Source organism: Caloenas nicobarica, chromosome 8 (assembly GCF_036013445.1).
Source record: "Caloenas nicobarica isolate bCalNic1 chromosome 8, bCalNic1.hap1, whole genome shotgun sequence".
NCBI classification, from domain to species: Eukaryota; Metazoa; Chordata; class Aves; order Columbiformes; family Columbidae; genus Caloenas; species Caloenas nicobarica.
In genome coordinates this window covers 2,202,716-2,225,381 of record NC_088252.1, presented here as the reverse complement: position 1 = coordinate 2,225,381, position 22,666 = coordinate 2,202,716, and the positions used below count along the sequence as shown (strand labels likewise).

The window sequence follows — 22,666 nt, the reverse complement described above, 5'->3', positions numbered from 1 at the left end:
CTCCATTGCCTGCTCCGAGGTCATTCGCGTGTTTAGGAAGAGAAAGGTGTGACCAATTCCCCCCAGGTGTGAACTGAACACCAAGCCCAGGAGCAAGTGGTGGAAATGTGATCTCCAGCCAGGCCATCCTGATCGGCAGGACCCGAAACAGGCACATGGAAGGCTCCAAATGACCCCCTTCCTCATGGGTGCAAGTTCCAACGACTCTCTTCCGCAGACAACCTGCTCTAACCGGGACAAATGGATCCTACGGGAACGTCGCCTCGAAGTTACGGAGGAAATATGAGAAGAAAAGCTGGGAACTCGCAGGATAACAAATGGAAGAGGCAAAGAAAGGGCAGGAGTTTAAAGGCAGAAGAGAAAAATCTACTGAATAGCAAAGAGACGCTCAAAAAGACAGTAAACGCAAAGTATGTTGAGGAATGGCGTGAGTGAGCAAAAAGGGCTGGAAAAGAAATATTCATAGAAGTGCAGGCATAAATTGGATGAGAAATGCCTTCAGAGAAAAAGGTTTAAAAAGATACACATGCAGTTATATAGAAAACCTACATCCAAATATATTCACCTGTATTACGCTACTGCATGTAAAAACCATATGAATTTATCTGCATAGCCATCTACTAACAATGCACTCCAGTTCCTCCAAAATAATGTGATAACTCAGCTTTATTAAGCAGATTTAAAGCAAAATAAAACTTGTCCCAGCATGTGAGCACATAAGTCAAGACGCTGCCTGAAAAAACGCATGAGTGTAACATTCCTTCTGGCCCTGTCAATGGCAAAACAGTGTACAAAGGGCATTTAAATGGGGATGGTTAGGTTTATCATTATTTTAATAATATTTCTACTAAAATAGCATGCTTTTTTCCAATCCCAATCTTCCTTTTTCTTCCTACATACGAGTGTATAATAAAAAGGTTTGAGAAGAGCAGTGACGCTAATGCAAACCCAAGGACACAGTCTAGTGCTCTTCATCTCCAACAGCCACAGGAATCCTTGAGGATGAGCGCTAAATTCTTTTGGAATATCTAGAACACAGTTCTGAACAGAAAGCTTACGATACGTTTACCCCGTTTTGTAAGGTGTATCACATGTTGGTTTTGACATGCTATTCCAGCCCCTGTCCATAATTACCACCTTTTTCTTTACATGCACAAAACTAACAAACCTGGGAGATTTTTTTATAAGAAGTTTTCCAGCAATTGTTTAGTTGTGCAACTCCTAGTGCAATTATTTTCCAGAAGCGGGTTTGAATTCCACAAAAGCAGTTTTCTATAGCTGCCAGAAAGGATGCCATTCTGAACAAAGCGCCATCAGTCCATACAAAACGCCCTCCTTCCAAAAGCAGGTCTGACATACTCAGGCTGCTTCCTCACCTCTTCTCTCACTAGAGCCTAAAGATGAATCTCCCTTTGCAGTACCAGTTCCACATTAAATACCTGTGATAAATGGAACATGGATATACTCTGAAAGCGCACCATGCGGAGGTTTTACCCCGTGGAGAGGTCTGACCGCACCGTGTGTGTCCCCCGGCCACGCGAAGCGATCAGGACAGCGCCCCAAAGCCAGCACATGCAAAAGCACCACACTCCAAGTTCAAAGTGCTGCTGGAAAACCCTCTGGCATTAACAGTTGGCTCCAAAATCCAAAAGCAAGGACATAGCCTGGTGCTCTTCATCTCTAACAGCCTTGGGTTCTTTCCAGTTGTTCCACAGGAGGATGAGCCCTAAGTTATTTCGGAATATCTAGAACAGACACATTCTCACTTGCTCCAGGAATGAAGCACGATTCGCTGGAGAAAACGAGGACCCTTCATATTTAAAGCACCACCTAACAACAAGTGGCTTCATTCTGTGCTACCATAATAAATAAGGGACACGCAGGTTTAGCGAGAGCTGCTGAAAAAGCAAGATCCTCCCAGGGACACGCGCTGGACCAGCACACTTGGCGCATCCCGTTCTTCACGACCGTACTTTATGCAAGTTCGTCCATGTGTTCTCTTTCAACCACAGCTTCATTTCCCCTTTATGTTTAAAACAGATAACCACAAACAAATTTATATTGCCAGGGTTGATTATAATAAAGAATCGTAGCAAAAAAAAAAAAGAAGGTATTTTAGTATTTTTTTTATTACAGTTTTGGCTAATGGCAGTACATAAAACTGAATATAAGAGATTTTTGTACCAAGAGCAAGTCATTTTTGCTACCAACTATAAAACTCTACAAATTCAGAAGTATACTGACTCCTAAAATAAAAACCGTAACAATACTGGAACAGATAAACACTTGCGGCCAGTTCAGCGAGCCACCAAATGTCCACCTTTCGTCTCCAAGTCTTTCTTCTACGAGTAGCTGAGTTTGTCTGAAACAGAATCTGAGGAAGATGATCTCACTTGTCATGTCTTACCATGAAACCATACATTGCGAGACCATCACAAGAAAAGGCGAAATGGACCTTCAGAGACAACAGGCACACTATGAATTATTGTCCCACACTCAGGAAGAAAAAGCAATTAACTGCCTCAAGTATTTCAGCTAAAATGGCAAGTGCCATAAACTTGCTTTTTCCTATTTAAAAACAAAACGGACATAAGAAAATATTTCTCCTCCTGGAATTTGTAGATGAAAAATCATTTGCCTAAGAACCAGACAGAATACTTTATCCTGATCGTATATTTCAATAGAGACACAATATTTCAAAGAATAACATATTGCCTAAAACAATTCCACAGGTAGTGACCAAACAGCACTAAATACATGGACAATCTGCTTTTGTTCCTGTTTTAAAAAATACAGGAAAAAACGATCACAGCAACATACCCAGAGAGACAGTGACATGTCCAACCCGTTCCCCTCCGCGTACGCTTTAGATTTCACAGTTTTTCTTCAAGTCGGGGTCCTCAGCACTGCTGCAGCTCAGAGAGACATCAGACAAATCGCTTAAAAATAGACAAACGCTGCATTATCAAGAAAAAAACCAGCAAACCAAACATTTGTGGCAACTGCAGAACAACCTGGGACGGCACAAAGTTCAATGACACGAGCTTATGCTAAGTTCCTTTGGCAAATTTATGACAACCGACTCACAAAAACGCATCAGATTTAGAAATAGATAAGGTGTGGAGTGTTTTCTGACAATAGCGCCACGTTACTTTGTTTCTACACCTTCTTTTGAAAAAGCAAGACAAGAACTTAGGAGCGCGTGTTTTTCCATCTAAGTTTTGTATGTAAATATTTGACAAAACGGGACTTAACACTTCTGTGCATCTCAGAGTACAAAAAGGTTCTCGTTTCCGCATTTGTCAAGGTTAGGCAAGGTCAAACGAGTTGTGCAAAACTTCGACAGTAATTGCTTTTGAGAAGAAAACCAGAGCTCTCTAGCAAAGGCTACGATGCAGGATTTTGCTTCACATCTTTAGAAATATTTAAATATAAAACAACCGATAACAGTAGTTTCAGGCAGGTAAAAATTTCCGCCACTTAGCAGGTTTATATTCAGTCCGGCCACTTAAGGACCACTGGAATTATACACTAGCTGTAGAAATCCTATTAATTTTTTCAAAGAAACATTACAAAAAAGTTACAAAAGTCACAGCTGCACCTGAGCTCAAAGAAGAGAAAAAAGTTGCAATTCTATCTTTTTTATTAGCTGCTTAGATAACGCTTTGTAACAGACGAGATCAGGAAATCTGGTGGATGGCTTTATCAGAAGTGGTAGAAACACTAACCCTCGTGTATTAGTGCTCACTGGACACTACAGCTGCTGTTCGTACTGCAGATACAATAATTACACCACCAGGCGCCATGTGGAGAACAAGTCCAGCCAAGCTCCACACCAACCTCCTTTACTACCAGTGGTAAGGAAAGGGACCTCGGCCTAAAAAGAAAACGCGTAACAGCGTCACTTCCAAAGTAATACTGCGAACTGCGGCTTGGAGCAAGACCTTAAAATGACAGTTTGCATTGGTCCTGTCAGGCACAGATCACTGAAAAAAAAGAAAAGTGTGCTAGTATATATTTTATACTACAATTAACAATTTGCAATGCCCTAAAAATAGTATGAAAATACTCATTAGGAATTACAGAATTTCTTATGCATTTGGATATAGGGAACACCCATGCATAGAAAACTACTCTTTGGGGTTTACCGTATTTAACAATATCAGCATTATTCAAGTTTATTTGGCTACAGTAATGCCAGAAAATAGCAGGACTGATTTGTGCTGACCTACAAGAAACTCGTAAAAATTATCTGCAATAGAGACTTTAGGCAAACAATAAAGAATATACGTCCCTCAGGGTTAAATCTGAAGGAAATAATGCCTGTCATAAAATAGTGTGCCTCGGAAAGAGGCATTTTCTCTTATTTCTTTTGTTAAGACACAAGGGATACTTGAATTTTAATTTGATACTTGCAGAGGCCAAGGAAACCACCTGCATTGAGCAGAGACAGAAAAGGGCTGAAGGTCTCACAGACACACACCTGTAAACACTGCAAAAAATAGAAAATTAACCTTGCAGGGATGCCTAGTGAGGGGACTGTTACACGCCACGGAACAAGATATTGCTGACAGCTGTTTATTTCTGCATGTAATACAGAGTTAAAAGCAGGGAACTAATAAGCCATATTAAAACCAAACCAAAACAAACATTATTATCTAACGCCATATCAGGCTAGAAAAGTTTCAACGTCTATTTTGTATCCCTAGTACAATGGGAAACCAAAAATAAGCTCAATAGAAGAACTACTAAACAAAACTGAATTCAAATGTGTATAATATACAAAATACCAACTGACTACATGTTATGTAATACGTATCACGCGAGTTACCACAATGCATTTCCATGTTAAACTCTAAAGCAAACTCCAAGTCACGTGTTGAGCAAAAGGCTGGTACAACACCGCCGTAACCGAACTGCAGGAGGTCTCCTGTAAGTCAGGGTGCACAGTAATCTAGAAACAAGACAGCAAAATACCATTTAAGATCAGCTACCTTCTGATAGTTAGAAACCGCTCGAAACTGCACACATTTTAAAAGTCATAACGAAGCAATGACTTCATCAGGAGTGTGAGGATCACCTGTTTACACAATGTCAAAGACTCCTGCCATGGTTCCTGCCAACATATATTGCATTGACTTTCTGGAAATTTTCAATAGAGATAGAGATGGAGATGATTCATGGAGATGATGAGGGAGATGATAGAGAGGCGGGAGATGATAGAGAGGCGGGAGATGATAGAGAGGCGGGAGATGATAGAGAGGAGGGAGATGATAGAGAGGAGGGAGATGATAGAGATATGCACACACCAGAACCACACCAATATGGCTCTAAGCCATTTAACTTCACAAACAGTAGTTAAACCTTAAAAATTAAAATTAAGATTGAAAGCTATGCAAACCCAGCCTGCAAACATTTTTCCAAAACTTCTTAATAGCGACCACAATAATCAGCAGCTAAAAGAAAAGCCCTTTCAGTGGCTCTGGGAACATCTTACCAAAGCCTTTAAACGTGGTGTCCGTGAACTGCACTGCCATCCCCTTCTCCACTTTGCCTCTGCATCTGCATCTGCGCCTGCATCCTCGCAATCATCTCCTGCATGCGACGGAGCTGCAAAAGTAGCACAGACAAATCCTGTAGCCTGATCTCACCTCAGAATAGAACTCGTTCCTGCCACCGCATTAGTAATTATTTATATTAGAGAGGGAACACATATCTGCATTATCTTGATCTGATGGGTAACAATCTCAGGTTATGGCATCTTCTTCTATTGCTCTTCTTCATCCATTAAGAGGCTGGAAATCTACTGACTGAAAGAGGCTTTATTGTTTCAATTTGGGACGAGATTTTCCTTAATGGAAGTCTTTACTTCCTCGGAAGTTAAAGTCGATGGTGCTGAACAAACAATTACTAAAGGCGAAGAAGAAAACCACCTGTCTCTGTCACTAACAAAAATGGTCAGGATTACCTCCCAACTCCCTTGCTAGGGATGACTGGGCGGCAGCAAGTCTAACAAGCAAACCACCCAAGGAGACATAACCATTACTGAAAATGGTTGAAGCTCAGTTTTAGAGCATTGAAGCATTTAGAGCATTTCCACACAGGGTAATCGTGTAACTCAGCTACTAAGATTAATTCAGCCATGTTGCATGTACAATATTTAAATTCTTTTATTGTGCCCAACTCTGGCAGGTGGGAAGTTAACCTCACTACCAAAATATTTGTGGATGCCTTTGCCTCTGTGTGCCTACACTTTAAACTCAAACTAAACTGTTCAGCTTAACAATGACAAGTTAAACCTGTGGAATGCTCACACCATTCTTTTGTTCATATTCCTTGAAACAATGACCCTTTCCACTTTTACTCCAGTCACCTTTTGGGACGCAGGCAGCCACTAAAGTCACTAGGAGAACACTGCACGTCTGCTTGTGCTGGGGCAGACCAAAAACCCGGCCTAACTCGGCCTTCTCTCCAATGCTGCCTATTAGCAAACGCAGGGAAGAGCCCGACAGCCACGTGCACACACCCAGTATTTCCTGACATACGCTCTCAAATTCTACAAATTCATCAATTCTGAACTCCCTAAACAAAATTCTACCTTTGTGTTTAGTGAGCACATTCATGGAGAAAGTAAAACTCCAGTCTCTGCGCTTATCTGCGTTCACTTTTGAGCTTATCTGCATTCTTGCTATGCACAAAATTCCATGCTAATGAGTTCCACAATTTACAGACTATCTTAAAAGTATCTTTTTCATTTGAAATCAGTCATCTATTAATCTCATTAAGTGTGACCTGTTCCTTGTCTAGTAGATTCCCATTCATCCTGGTGTCTGTGATTATGTAAACCCCTCACTATGTCCTTCCCCTCTGTCATCTGCTTCCCAACCAGAACATTAACGTCACCTTTCCTTTACAATTACCAAGATCATATAAATCATTTGCCCTAAAGTAGTGATACAAGGATAAAAATTGCTCCATCGCAAGAGTACAGAGTTCTGTCATCTTACTTCGGCTTCTTTTTCAAGCAGAATCTGGTCTTTATTTACTTCTTCATCTTCTATTTTCCTAAAATAAAAGGAATATTGTTCAATAATATGCATACATTCTGCATTTTGAACTTTCAGAGAATGCTTTGTTAAAAAAATAAAGGCTATTAGCACACATCTCGTATGTCACAGTTTCATAATACAAACGACATTCATTGAAACATGTTGCCCAAACAGCTGCAATTCATGTTTTAAATTATTTTTAAAACACCAATTTATCCCTTACTCCTTCACAAAGTTCTGCCAAGAACAAGTTCTAGCTACGACTTTAACACCTGACGGATTTTCGCGTGTAGGTATCGACAAGAGCTGTTCCTGAACAGTACTCGAGTCCAGCCGTTTGCCTGAGCATAACATTAGCTTAACTGCTTGCAATTGGAGCACCACAGATACAGCAAATTCAGAAAAACTGCAAAGATATACTCAATTCTTCTCTTTCACTGGTGCAATAGATTAATACAATTAAATGAAAAGTTCAAGGTAATGCCGGTCAAGATGTTCAGAAAAATATGGGAGTTACCTGTAAAATAACCAGAGTTCTAAGGAATTCTGCACTGGAAACCTGGCTACCTGCGGGCAGAACCTTCCTTGGACGCAGTTCTATCCCATTGCTAACTTCACAAACCATGTTTGGCTACCAAACTTCTAAAAGGCTCATGACCAAACCCATAAAACTAACACAAATCCACTGTACACATCTGGAATCCTTCCAACTGGAGGATCCCTTTATCCTGTGCTTCACTTCAAACTTCAAAGTTTATGTTTCTAATATAGTCACCTTTTCTTTTTTTTTGCAAGTCCAAAAGATTTCTTTTGTATAACCTGTTAAAGTATAGTACCAACATCAATTACTCCTGCCAAAATTAGGCAAACACTTCCAATCAGTATCTCAGCAAACTCTTGCTTAATTGGAACCTTCCAGTTCTACATTGAGAAACCAACATAAGAATATTTTTACCTACTGTATTTTCAAGATTACCTACCACTTTGCTAATAGATTTCTCCCATCCCGTGTTGCAATGGGGAAGATCTGCTAACAGATCTAATCACACAAGTGCCATCAAAAGTGCAAAGCGAGCAAACTAACGCTTGCTAAAAGGTTAACAGAGAAACAGATGGTACAAAAATCCTCTGTGCCAAAAAGTCTCTACCGTTAGTGAATACAGTTCCCAAGCACCGACTGCCAAGCACTGCCCGTGGGGTAGGTGCAAGTTTGAAATAAATTCACACGCAAACTACCCTTACTATAAGTAAACTGAACTACAATCTAGCTCCACTTCAGAAATGTGAAAACAAAGATATATAGGCCACTTACCCAGCCAAGATATAAACCCACGGTTTAGTTTCCCATAGGGAGGTACCCCAACCTAACAGCAACTCACTGTCACATGTCCTTGGCAGAGGCAACTTTAAATACTCTAAAAATTGGTAAACATTATTTTAGCTCTGGATGACCTTAGCTTACTTTACTTCTAAGACCTTTGTACGTACTTGTTGGACAACAGGCACTAGGACTTGGCACAATTTTGGGTTTTTTTAGCTTGAACGTCAGAAGACGGGATTTAAAAATCAGAGAGCAGAGCACGTCACCTTGCCCGAAGGGAAAACTGGACTCGTAGGCCAATGCTACAGACAAACTCCTTTTCCTGAAAGTTGATGGGGCACGTGATAAAACCTACGTCAACAGCAGGATGGGAAAACCTTTGCAAAAAAAATCAAACCCGCTGAAATGTACAATTATGAAACCCTCTAGTGGTTGAAATGAGAAGCAACTCAAAAATCTGGACCAGGAAACACCACTTTTCAAGAACGAATGCACAAACTCAACTTTACAAGCTTGGCTATTTTAGTTAAAAATGGGGTGTTCTGCCTGTCTCCCTAACCAGGAAAGCTGTGCCCGACCCACCACAGCTCAAAATAGGGTTGAAAGACATTATCCTGTGACCGCTATGCAAAAAAAAAAAAAAAAAAGAAATGTATGCCATGTTCAGTAAAGCACTGCAGAAGGACTTGAGTTTCTCTTATTAAAGACAGTCCAAATATTCCAGTAGTTAATTCAGTCAATTCTGAAAAAAACCCACTTTTTTATCATAGCAACACTGACCTAACTTCCAGATCTAAGACAACATTTATCACAAACATCTCCCCTACTTATTTACCTAAAGCATTCCAATCCAACAATGCTTGAGCCTTAAAACAAATCAGAGATCTAACTATACCCTTTTAATGCCACGACTGTCTCTTCAGACTTAGATAATACTTCTTCTTACTCAGTGTAAGCGGCTGGCCTGAATTTGGTGCTGACTGGAGCTACAATCTGTCCATGATCTACCAAACCCTAGCAATGAAATAGGAGAGACAGAGAGACTAAAAAATACATTTAGAAGAGGAAGAATAGCATGTGAGCAGATGACAACCTGCCGCCTCGTTTGAGCCTCTCGGAGCGGAAGTTCTCATAGTGAAGATCCTGGGTAACCTCCTGAAGATCTTGCATATGTGTGCTGGAGGAAGGAAACAAATTAAAAGATCACAGAGTCACAGAATGTCAGGGACTGGAAGGGACCTCGCAAGCTCATCCGGTGCAATCCCCCCACCGGAGCAGGAACACCCAGATGAGGTTACACAGGAAGGTGTCCAGGCGGGTTGGAATGTCTGCAGAGAAGGAGACTCCACAACCTCCCTGGGCAGCCTGGGCCAGGCTCTGGCACCCTCACCATGAAGAAGTTTCTTCTCATCTTTAAGTGGAACCTCCTGTGTTCCAGTTTGTACCCGTTGCCCCTTGTCCTGTCACTGGTTGTCACCCAGAAGAGCCTGGCTCCATCCTCCTGACACTCCCCCTTTCCATATTGATCACCATGAATGAGGTCACCCCTCAGTCTCCTCTTCTCCAAGCTCAAGAGCCCCAGCTCCCTCAGCCTTTCCTCACACGGGAGATGCTCCACTCCCTTCAGCATCTTCATGGCTGCGCTGGACTCTCTCCAGCAGTTCCCTGTCCTTCTGGAACTGAGGGGCCCAGAACTGGACACAATATTCCAGATGAGGTCTCACCAGGGCAGAGGAGAGGGGCAGGAGAACCTCTCTGATCTACTGAGCACCCCCCTTCTAATCCCCCTCAGGTCCCATTGGCCTTCCTGGCCACAAGGGCCCAGTGCTGGCTCATGGTCACCCTGCTGTCCCCAGGACCCCCAGCTCCCTTTCACCTACACTGCTCTCCAACAGCTCATTCCCCAACCTATACTGGAACTTGGGGTTGTTCCTGCCCAGATGCAAGGCTCTACACTTGCCCTTGTTCTATTTCATTAAATTTTTCCCCGCCCAGCTCTCCAGCCTGTCCAGGTCTCTGGATGGCAGCGCAGCCTCCCAGTGCCAGCCGCTCCTCCCAGTTTGGTGTCATCAGCAAACTTGCTGACAGTGCACCCTATTCCCTCATCCAAGTCATTGATGAACATATTGAATAGTACTGGTCCCAGTACCAACCCTCGAGGCACTCCACTAGATACAGGCCTCCAACTGGACTTTGCCCCATTGACCACAACTCTCTGGCTTCTTTCCTTCAGCCAGTTCTCACTCTACCTGATCGTGCAGTCCACACTTCCTCAGTTTAGCAGCGAGGATGCTGTGGGAGACTGTGTCAAATGCTTTACTGAAATCAAGATAGACCACATCCACTGCTCTGCCATCATCTAGCCACCCGGTTATGCCTTCATAAAAGTCTATGATAAGTCTAAGATAAAACATAGCTGGGTCACATCAGCTTGCTTAACCAAGTCTCACATTCAGCACTGCACTGGGTCATTGTGTTCAGCACGTGCACCCATTTAACATGCTAATTTAGAAGCTAATTTAAAGGGAAGCAGAGTAGCAAAGCCTGGAAAAAAAAAAAAAAATCAGCCAGTGGACTCTCAAAGTCCAGTCCTTTCAAGATATATATCTACAGATAGATACATTTAAACAAGCACAAGGTGTGAAGCAACCTGTTTTATGTTCTTGGAGATCTGAAAAAGCACACAGCACTGTGTTCAAGGAAAGAATTAGACAAAAAATTATTTTCACAGAATCACTGAATAATTTGGACTGGAAAGAACCTATGGAGCCTAAGTGGTCTGACCCCAGCCTAGGCCTGGGCCAGCTAGGCCAAGGATGCTGATGGCCTTCTCCAGAAAATATCTGAATGCCTCCAAGCATTCCACAGCTGCTCCAAACCCCCTTTACAGTGTTGGAGTAGCTTCATGGTGATTTTTTTTTTCAAGCTACAATTTAATTGTAATTTTCTAACTTACATTAACATGGTCCTCAGCTTCAAGAAGTCATTATGTTCCGGATTCTCCACTTCAACTACGCCCCATGGGTAGAGTCGACCTCTAACTTTTTTACCTTTGGCTTCAATTAGTTGATTGGATCCCACTACACAAAACGGAATGCTGGCCTAAAAGCCAAGAATGCAAAAATTACTAATAATGAACCAGAACAAACAACTCCCAAGAACAACTCTTGTTCTGCTCAGCACTGCATATTATGATAATAAGTTGGTAATGCTTTTAATTTGAAGCTGTTTAAAAAAAAATGTCATTGTCACCAACGTCTTTCAAGACAGCAAAGGCTGGGCAGAGACACGGTGACTCACTCAAGGTCTCAGTGTGTGTCTTGTTCCAAAGCCACCCGAGCAGCCCGAAAAGATGCAGTTTATTAGGCACCTATGGACACCCTGACACCAGCCGTACCTTCAGGAGTCTGGTTTGCTCTTTAAAATCTTCATCCTCATCTGATTCAGCATCAGGGAGGTGATAAATCTTGATGCCGTGCTCTTCTATTTCATCCAGAATCTGAGATTTATAATATAAGAAATTGAGACATTATGCAGATGAAGTCAGTACTTTTAAATCTAAAGGTAAAATTACTTAATCAGTTACACACAATCTCTTGAGAAATTTGGGCCTGTCTTACTGATCCAAATTACTCGGCAAGTATTTGTTTATCTCTTTGTGATATCCAACAACTACTTGCCATGGATTTCCAGACAATAAATAGAGCTCAAAATAACACTGTCCGTTGTGAATTACACCTAAGAAATGGAGCTTTTTAAAAAACATTTGCATTTTAGGTTTAATTATAAAACATTGACTCAGAAGTCATAATTTGAACAGCCTAAAACTCCTTGCTCTTGCCTCTGAATTGCTATTTGGGGAGTAGGGGTAGAAGTTTTTAAAAACATGAGTTACAGACATGACAAGTAATTTTTTTTTCTATTTCATGACTTCTAAGAATGAAATCTGCAGCTGGAATCCATTTGCCATGAACCGAAATTTTGCTCTTAAAAAAAAAATAAATCTTGATTTCTGCAGAATTCTAGCATAATACATACAAACTAAAGTATACTTCTCTATTTTTATTGCAAAGTGGGGAAGATAACTACAAGGATTTTCAGAATAACTGGAAAAAATCATAGGTAAGGTTTTGAATATAACAGCTAAGACAGGATCAAGTGTGCCTTCTGGCAAGCTAATTTTAACACTTCTTTCTAGATTTCATAGCTGTTATTAACTCATGATGGTTTGTTGCAATTTTCCCCTCTCAGCAAAGACAGCGTCAAGTTCTGCAAAACTCAATGTGTTAAGGGGTCTTGCCTGTAGAAGAAAGAACTGCAATGTATTAGAAGAGGGTGACATAGAGGAAGGAAAGCAACCCCCAAATCAGAAAAATCTCTGAAAATCCTGTTTTTCAATCATCAGGATTCTGACTGGGTAAAAAAATTATTATAGATGTAGATAGTGTCTCTGCTTTGGGATGCGTAAGGGAGAAATTACCATTAGCAAAAGCATTTAAGTATTTTTCCAGTTTCAAAATTCACTCATGACATAATGGTAAATGTTGCCAATCTGCCATTTTGCAGGCAACATTTTAAGAACGATTTCTCAGTTAAATACATAATACAAGAATTTACAAGGCATCAAACTACATATTAAACGATGTCACACTGCATGAGATGATCTTTCTCTTGGCTAGGCCACAGTAAGGCTGAATGAGAACGCCTCTCTCTTGAGCGACCGTATTGCTAGAACCAAAGAATGACATTTTTCTGCAAGCTAGAATACTTACCCTCTTCTTTAGCCTTTCTCGCTCTTTCAGAGAAAGAGTATCAGCTTTTGCAATCACTGGTACAATATTTACTTTGTTGTGTATGGCCTTCATAAACTCAACATCCAGAGGCTTAAGGCTAAAATTAAAATACGGAAAAAGTTACATTTCTTTTTAATCTAAATGGCCGATTTATGTTCACACCAATGTAGATCTCTCTCCTTACACAGAAAGAACACACTCAATTAATTCCAGCATTCTAGTACTTCCGTAAGTAATGGCAATCTGATTGTGAACATCTAAGTCAACAGGCGCAAACCAACTCCCCAGGGTAATATCATTTAAAAAATAAAATGACAGAGAAACACCTACCCATGACCAAACGGGGAAATGAAATAGAAGCAGCAATGAACCCGGTTATCTATGATGTGTCTTCTGTTCAAACCACTCTCATCATGCAGATATCGCTCAAACTGCTCATCAATGTAAGATATTATGGTCTTAAAACTGTAAAACAAATACAGACTCAAGAAATCAAGCTCATTCCCAAACGGTCAATAGTTTTAGTGATGTTTCAAAGGTAATAAAAACACCAAGACATCTTGCTGATGAACCAACCTGCTGATGCTGTAAGACTGGAAGGGTGGAAGAGCACATATCTTAAAAAATTTAATTGAATTCCAAAATAACAAACAACAGTGTATAGTTTTTTAAGATAAAATATACATACATGTAACACACATCTCAACTCGTACAGGAAATTTCTCTTGGGTTAGTATTTATCTTTTGACTAGTACTAATTACACATGCTCAAGGTAATCTAAGCTTCTTGTTCCAAGTTGATTTCCAATCACAGAACGGTTTGGGTTGGAAGGGGCCTTTAAACACCACTCAGTCCAACCCCCTGCCATGAGCAGCGACATCTCTCACTGGATCAGGTTGCTCAGAGCCCCGTCCAGCCTGGCCTTGAGCACTTCCAGGGACGGGGCAGCCGGTGCCAGGGCCTCACCGCCCTCATGCGGAAGAATTTCTTCCTTAAATCTGATCTAAATCTCCCCTCTTTTCATCTAAGACTGCTGCTCCTTGCCCTGTTACTACAGGCCCTAGTAATAAGTCCAGAAAGGCCGCACTAAGGTCTCCTCGGAGCTTCTCTTCTCCATCTGAACACCCAACTCTCTCAGCCTGTCCTCCCAGCAGAGCTGTTCCAGCCTCAGATCATTTCTGGGGCTCCTCTGGCCCCTCTCCAGCAGGTCCATGTGTGTCCTGTGCTGAGGACCCGGGTCTCACGGAGCAGTGTAAAAGGGGAGAATCCCCTCCCTTGACCTGCTGGCCATGCTGCTTTTAATGCAGCCCGGGATAAGAATGGTTTTCGGGGAGGCACATTCACCGATTCATACTTCATTTTTCATCCCCCAGTATCCCCAAGTTCTCCTCCTCAGGGCTGCTCTCAACCCATTCATCTCCCACTCTGTATTGATACTGTGGACTTCCAGAACCCAGAACTTGCACTTGGCCTTGATGAACTCCCTGGGGTTTCCGTGGCCCACTCCTCAAGCCTGTCCAGGTCCCTCGGGGTGGCGTCTCTTCCCTCTAGTGCATCAACTGCACCACTCGGCTTGATGTCATCTGCAAACTTGCTGAGAGTGGACTCAATTCCTCTATGTCACTGATGAAGATATTCAACAGCATTGGTCCCAGAACTGACCCTTGAGGGACACCACTCATTCTGTTTAGACTGGGAGCCGCTGATCATAGCTCTTTGGACACGGCCATCCAGCCAATTCCCTGTCCCTCCAACAGCCCGTCCATCAAACCCGTATCTCTCCAATTCAGAGGCAAGAATGTTACGGGGAACCACATGAAAACCCTTACAGAAGGGCAGACAGATGACATCAGTAGCTCTTCCTTTATCCCCTCCATCATAGAAGGCACCAGATTAGTCAGATACGATTTGCCCTTGCTGAGGTGCTTTTGGCTGCGTCTAATCACCTCCCAGGCTTCCATGTTTCAACACATCTCCCAGGAGGACTGGAAGGTGAAGCTGACTGCTTGGCAGCTCCTGGGATCCTCCTTCTTCGCCTTTTTAAAAATGGGCATGATGTTTCCCTTTTTCCAGTCACCGTGGTCTCTGCCTGACTGCTGAGACTTTTGAAATAAGGTGGAGCGTGGCTTGGCAACTACACCTGCCACAGATAACCTGACAAGATGGGATGCAGCTTGGTGGGTGCCGTGGACTTACTCCTTATCAAGTTCAAGTTCCTCAGGTGGTCTTGAGCCTGATCTTTACTTACAATGAGAGGGATTTCATTCCCCCAGTCCCTGCCTTGAGGTTCAGGGGCGTAAAAGATGTGGGAAGAGGGATTACCATCGAAAACTGATTGCCACTGATCTCAAGATTATTTCCCAGTACTTATTATAATGTCAATTTCTCAAAAAAAACCTCCAAATAATCAAACCCAAAGATGAAAATGCAGAATGTGAGAATGCTCAAATGAATGTGGACAAGATCTAAAGGTGGATTTTTCCTTGCACTAAAGACTAGATAAGTTGCTTTCTCAGAGTACTGCTGAATTTCTTGTGTCCCAACGGTTCCATAGCTTTCTGACTATAAAAAAGTTCAGGTCACTGTTCACTTAAAACCCTTCCAAACTTAATAAAGTCAACTGAGAAAAAGAATAAATCAAAATATCTGTGTCACAGAATTTATTTCAAGCTGTGTGTTATTGATGCCTCTTTAGAGGTATCTGAATGAACTCATAAAACTTAAATTAAGCTTCCTCAAAACTAGAAAACATGCCCGTCTCTCCGAAAATCACACCTCAAATTCAGCACTTCACATAACACACACGCACACAAAAAAGGAAGATAATGACTTAGCGGTATAATCAGTTTCCATCACCTTTGGAATGGAAACGTTTAAAAGAGCTAGAGTTGCTACTTGGACCTTCCAGCGTTGAACTGTATATCATTATTAATATAGCCCCACTTCCGTTACTTATTCCCTCCCTAATCTGCCCCCAGAACAAATATGAAATGGGTGTCAGTCTATATCTCTAGACCAATAGATCCGTTGCGCACATACCAGTCCCGACAATTGATGGCATCCCCGTATCCTGGTGTATCTACAACTGTCAGACGGAGCTTCACACCCCTCTCCTCAATTTCAACTGTTGAGGCTTCAATCTGCACGGTGCGTTCAATCTTCTCTAAAGGACAATAAACAGAGTCTTTCAGAATAGAATTTATAAGACTATGTCATTTTGAGAGATATATATGACATAGAAACTAAGGCAAAAGGGACTGAAAAAAAACCAGAGGTAATCAGCAATTTGGAGAACAATACTAAATTATATGTAATGGAATTTGTTCTTGAAGTTGAAAGCGATAAGTAATCATCAGCTAACACCATAAATTATTAACACAAGTCATTCCACAAGTAGCAAAGAGGGGAAAAAATATGATCTTCCTCTATTTTCTTACAATATTTTCTTCTGTTGGATTATCGAATGCTTTGGTTAACAGAATAAAAAAGGGACAAGGGACTGAAGAAGAAAAGCAGGTGAAGTTCACATTCACTAAATATCAACCCAAAGCAAAGGAATCAAGTTGCAAGTCCAAGCAGGCATAAACAATGCATATGTTTGGAATCGCAATAGCTGAAAAATTAAAGAAAGTTTCTGATGGGTTTAGTTGGCTGTTTGTCTTGCTGTGACACAATGATTTTTTTTAAGCAAAAGGGATCAACTTTCTAGGTGCCAATATGAATCCACCCCAGGACCAGACAACAAAGAGGCTACAGAGGGAACCAATTCTATCAGTTCAGGTATCGGGAAATACATTAGAAACCATTACAGCTAGAAATCACTACTGGCTATTACTAAAATCCAAATAGAAAAGCATTCGACTCCAAAAATCATTGAGAACAGAGAAACTCGAATGAATGTTTGTTTACCAGCAGCTCCTGGGATTATCCTTTCTGGGTAGAGATCTGTCAAGAACAGGCTGTTTATTAATGTCGATTTTCCCAATCCAGATTCACCTGTGATTCAAAATAAAGTCAACATATTGACATAATTAATTTCAACTGTATCCAGATGGTATCATCTGACTAAACCTTTTCTCACGCTAGATCAACTTAAGCAATGAAAAAGGCACTGCTGAGCTTCTGCACAGCCTGCCATCAGAAAGCGGATTTATCTCTGCTTTTTTACATCAATATGGCAAACAAGAACCCAAGGGAAGAGGAACGGCTACTGAGCACACACACAGAGCACTTTTTCACTGATGAAACTGGGGATTAGCAAATATATTTTTGTTCTAGGGCAACGGACTGAACCGTGAGGCAAGTGCAAAAGCCAACTAATTAGCTAAAGATCAAGATCTTAATCAGAACAAATGTTCATGGCATAAAAGAAGACCAGCAACTTGAAATGCTCAGTACTTGAATTCACTGAAGAAAAGTCAGATTTTAACCAGCGGCACATTCCATACTTTCAGTCTGGGTAAATACTACATGTAAAATAAAACAGTTTTCACAGCTGCTGTCAAGGATTAATGAAATGCAGGGTTATTCTAACGACTCTCGAGTGAAATAACTGTTTAGATGAAGTCATGGAGAAGAATGTGAAATTGCTAATAAATACAAGGGGTTAGGATTTCTTTGGAAGCAACACAGCCAAGCAGCCAAATTGTTATCAACTCTAGCTCATGTTTTCACAAACCACAATCAGCAATAGCAGGAAAAACAACGTGAAGAAGAAAAATCATTGATTAGGACTTTGTCAGTGCCGAGAGCTTTTAAAGAAACAGTCTCCTGCTCAGAAATTAAGCAGCGTGGCAACTCAATGAAGGAGGACAGTTCAATAGCGGCGTTGTGATCTAGCCCACAAGAGAATATACTTTAACCCCATGCGTATTTCAAGAGAAAGAATTCACATTCCAAACTGTTGAAATAATCAACAATTTGAAGCACAGTTTATTTTATCTTACGTCAGCTGCTTCCCTCTGCTAGTGTATCTTAAAATACCACTCCAAATGTTCAATGAAATTACTTTTCTCCAAGTTATCTTCCTGTAGTTTTCATTTATCTGGTAGAATACTGGCAGGCAATGGCCGTAAAGTTAAATTTTACTCTGCGGCATGGGTGGGGTTAATTGCCTTTCTGTTACTCTGACAATGTGGCATTTCCTCCCTCTTTTATGTTTTACAAGAGGCTACAAACAACCGTTTGGTCTATATAATTTTACACAGCTTTCTGCTTGAATTGTTTCACATAGCACTATTGGCAATTAATCTCAAAGATAAATTAAATTAAGTTTAGCTGCAGCAGAGGAATCACATCTTTTGTTTCCCAGAACTGTTCAGATTTTTATGATCACTGAACAGTAAATTCTGAAGAGTTACAGCAGATTTCATAACGTGAACCATCTGCTTACAGCTTGGCTTTACCCTTAGATTTTATAAGATATCCCTTATGATATTATCCTAAGCAAATCTACTGAAAGATACAGTGAACAACTACGATAAAATCCTAGGAAGACAAAAATAAAGGCCGACTGTGTTAGACACTAAACTACAAAAGCCAGAAACAGGATCAAAGCTGTCATTTGGCAAAACTAATGAAAGGTTTGAGGACAGACTCATTCTGTAACTATCAGAGGCCAAAATAATTAAGAACTTAAACACCACCTCCCATGCGTCGCCTCAGCTCTCCTGCTCATTTCCACAGTCTCTCTTGGACAAATCTAACAAGCGAATGGGATTTACTTTTTGTGACACCAGGTAATAAAGAACCTAATTCTATTAGGCTTACTTTTTGCAAAAGCCTATTTTAAAAGCGGGAATTACAGAGCTCAAACACCAAAACTCTGAAGTTTCAGCTCCCAAGCAGTGTGACCAGGATGCCCCAGTCTGATTTGAGAACCTACTTTATTCGCAAAAATTACACCGACTTCTCAGAGGATCAAGGTATTTCTGCAGACACACGAGATGTTTCTGTCTGTTCCAGATACCAACACGGCTTCTCAACGAAATATCAAATAGAATTAAACTTTAACTTATAATGGCTAAAAGAAAATCAAAAATCAATTTAAAAAGTAACAGCTCACACAAAAACCATCTAATCCAATTCTCATTCTTCTCTTACAAGAGTATTTAGAAGGGGTAGAAAGAGTTCAGATTATTTTGAGCTACAGAAGCATAAAGAACATTTTAAGTAGAATAGTCTCCTTAATACTATTCTCTTAATCGAAACATGCAAGCAAACAAAGATTGTATTCAAATGCAAAACCAGTTTTAAAGCATATTTGAAATGAAATGCTTGAATCCTGTAAGGGAGAAGGAGGGAAGTAACAATCACTAGAGTACACAAAATTTCTTCACCCATAAACTTATTAATGTATTCAAACATGGCTTGTAGTGTCAAAACCAACTGCTGCATTAATTAATAAACTATAAAAGAAAGTTAAATGCTACAGTACAGAAGAGTTTTCTGATACGAGCTGAAGCCCTACAACAGCAGAAGTAATATTAATTTTATTTCCAAATTCCCAGCGAGCAAACACTAATTTTGTAAAAGATGATAAAACGTTTCCTTACCAACCACCATCAGAGTAAATTCAAAGCCCTTTTTCACAGACTTGCGGTGAACCTGATTGGGAAGGTTTGCAAATCCGACGTAGCCAGGGGTTTCTGGGTTGGTAAACTGAGCAGGCTGTTGCTAAAAATATAATAAAATAAGACGACTGTAAGCAACCATTCAAGACATACGTGTCTGTATAACTGCTTTCCTCAGTTATTTCAAATATTTCTCCAAGCACACTTCAATAAGCTAACATGGATGTTTTACCTGTTCTATCAAACACAAGGGACCAAGAATTAGATGAATCCCAGCATGTCAATAATATTTTGCTGGAAGATCAGTTGCCTCTACTAGTAAACGAAGAAATTAAAACTAAGAAAATCCTTTTCTTAAATGATTCCTGCTCAAAACACAGTAGCAGAATGGAAGTTTCAATGAAAATGTACCAGGGAGCTTGTACGCAACTCCATGGCCAAACTAAATCCTTCCAAGGGTATTAGTTAACTGCAGAGGTTTATACTTGTAGGAAACTACTTTAATATATGTTTTCATCACTCAATCTTTCAACATTATGTCTTCTAAATGTGAATTCTCGCTTATTTATGATCCATAAATTTAGCATACGCATCCACTGCGAAACACAATGCAAATTATGCATTCTACACTCGCAGATTAATATTTTAAAAAGAAATATCAGTTTCACATTACTACATCAGAAGACAGAAATGTTGTTCTCACCTTAGACATTTTTATGGAAAGACAGGAACAAATCTGGAAAAAGAATAGTAGGTTTTAGCTTATTAAAAATTGTAGGATAAAAACCAAACAAACACCAATATAATGTCCACTGTTGCACACTAAATCGAAAAAGGAGCATTCTTGGCTGGATGTCCAGATTTTGAATTGCTTCACATAGTACAACTATCTGACTCTTTGGTATTAACGAAGAGCAGAATTTTCAGCAGCCATTGTTCCTATTAAGATAATTGGACAATGAATTCAATTAACATGAACGCGGAGCGCTAAAGGCGCTACATGTACGACAGAGCATTTTGAAGCCTGAGAAATAAAGTTCGCATCCTTACCGGAAACCAAGCAAACCAAACACATGGCACTTGAAGCCATCTCACTATTTACAGGAAACAGTTTTTGCAAAGTTCGAAAAAACAACCCGTGTATTATTTTTTCTTTTTAAGCTTCCTTCCCCTCAACATTTCCTTTAATGCTCAAGTGGTCTGTAACGAGCTGGCAGATTCAAAATGACAACGTTTCCTCCTCCTCTTTCATTTGGATGCTTGCAAACTCAGTCATTTTAACTTCTGTTGCCACTATAAGATTTTCACACGTGGCTGCATCACTTCGAAATACAAAGCAGACAGGAAAAAACGCAACAAACAAACAACAAACACCTGCAAAAACAAACCAAAACCTGCCAAACCCCCAAACAAACACAAAATCCCCATACTCTCATCTAACACCTCTATGCAAAAAAGTCTCTTGACAAAGACCTGCCAACACTTCTATCATGCTAACTCACATCAAAATGCCAGATTCTCCTGTACCTTCAAGTGCTGAGCGCTCCAAGTCCTCTTTCTAGTCTCTGCCCTGGTCTGCCCTCTCACCAAAAGGTCTCTGTTCCCACTCACAAAGCCCTTATCTGGCTCAATCCCACCTCCATCCTGCAGACTTGAAATTATCACCGTCTCGTTCCTTCCATCTTCCAGATTTTTGTCTGTGAGTTCAGATTCATATGGAATGACACCAGATTTTAGCTCACCGTGATTACTCCACTGTGAACCTGCAGCGAGAGGTCAGTTCTGAGGGGAGTTTTTTGGGGAAGGACAGAGTAAAGGTGCTAAACATGGAAGCAATTTGGTGTCATTTCACGTGAAGCTGAACTTGCTGACAAAAATCTGGCATCCTGATCACACACACGGAATAAAAGCTGGACAACATGCTTCTCAAATGAAACGTCGTGCTGAAAATAATATCCAGTGTCCGCAATGTCTGTATTTCAGTCAATAAGCTGGTCTGTTACCTATGGAGTATTCACCTCCTGAAGGGGTTATCCGTGAGGTTTTTATCATCGTGCAATATCACCCCAGCAGCGACTCTTCCTTCCAAGGGATACCACTGATCCCCGCGCAACCATTCCCCATAAGGTTTTTCAATGCCAAACAGAACTAGATCCCGCTAAAACACTGAAGAACATTCTTTTAATTCATGCGGCTTGTCTGTCACCTCAGAGGTGGGCGAAGAGCGGAGGAAAGTTTCTCACAGCCGCCGTGAAATGAAGGAGAGCTGTTTATGCAGATGGCTGCAGTTACATTATGTTTTAAAACACGGACCACGCACAGAAAACGTCTCTCAGAAGCCCTTTCCCACCGCGTTCCCCTCGGGGGGCGGCTGAGCGCTCCCACGCAGGCCGGAGCGGCCCGGATCTTCCTCTGGAGCTGGTCGATCACGTTCCGCTCCCTCCGGTTTCAACAACCCGGCTGGAGTTTTCTGTGAGAATTTCTGAGGCAAACGGCACCGGGGCACCGGCCTCGCCCGCTCTGGAGCGAGGGAACCGCAGCTCCGCGACCCCCTCACACCACCATCGGCCGCTTCCTCCTCACCGGCATCTCCCCCGCCGCCTTCCCTCAGGCCCGGCCCGCAGAGCGCGGCCCGCCCAGAGCCGCTTCCCGGAGACCTGGGGAAGGGGCTGCGCTCCACCCCCGGAGAGGGGCCGCGCAGACGGGCCGCCGACCCCCCGAGGGAGGGCAGCGATCCCCTGAGGGAGGGCAGCGACCCCCGAGGGAGGGCAGCGACCCCCGCCCGCCTCACCTGCCGCCCCGCACTCCACCAACGACCCCGCTCGCCGCTCCCGCGCGCGCCGCCAAGGGGGAAGGGGAGGAGCCAAGGCGCCCCGCCCCGCCCCTCTCCTCAAGCCCCGCCCCCGGGGTGGTGCCGGGAGGCGCGGCGC

The 22,666-nt window shown here is 41.7% G+C and overlaps 1 protein-coding gene across 1 annotated transcript; it reads right to left on the bottom strand.

Moving 5' to 3' along the window:
• Positions 1 to 2,145: 2,145 nt before the first annotated feature.
• On the bottom strand, positions 2,146 to 22,608 carry SEPTIN2 (septin 2). The gene is made up of 13 exons (XM_065639800.1): positions 22,528 to 22,608; positions 20,440 to 20,472; positions 19,719 to 19,839; positions 17,074 to 17,160; positions 16,204 to 16,327; positions 13,494 to 13,628; positions 13,143 to 13,260; positions 11,768 to 11,869; positions 11,327 to 11,472; positions 9,464 to 9,547; positions 7,008 to 7,065; positions 5,498 to 5,610; positions 2,146 to 4,954 (listed from the first exon to the last, which is right to left on the bottom strand). The coding sequence occupies exons 2-12, from the start codon at positions 20,446 to 20,448 to the stop codon at positions 5,506 to 5,508; spliced, it is 1,089 nt and encodes a 362-aa protein (XP_065495872.1). The 5' UTR covers positions 20,449 to 20,472; positions 22,528 to 22,608; the 3' UTR covers positions 2,146 to 4,954; positions 5,498 to 5,505.
• Between the last annotated feature and the right edge of the window lie 58 nt (positions 22,609 to 22,666).

Excerpts from the sequence above, each read along its gene's own strand:
- SEPTIN2 (XM_065639800.1), bottom strand. Across the intron at positions 7,066-9,463 it reads AGGCTCAAACGAGGCGGCAG|GAAAATAGAAGATGAAGAAG; the intron begins GTTGTCATCTGC and ends CTTTTATTTTAG. Across the intron at positions 5,611-7,007 it reads TGCTTGAAAAAGAAGCCGAA|CTCCGTCGCATGCAGGAGAT; the intron begins GTAAGATGACAG and ends CTACTTTTGCAG.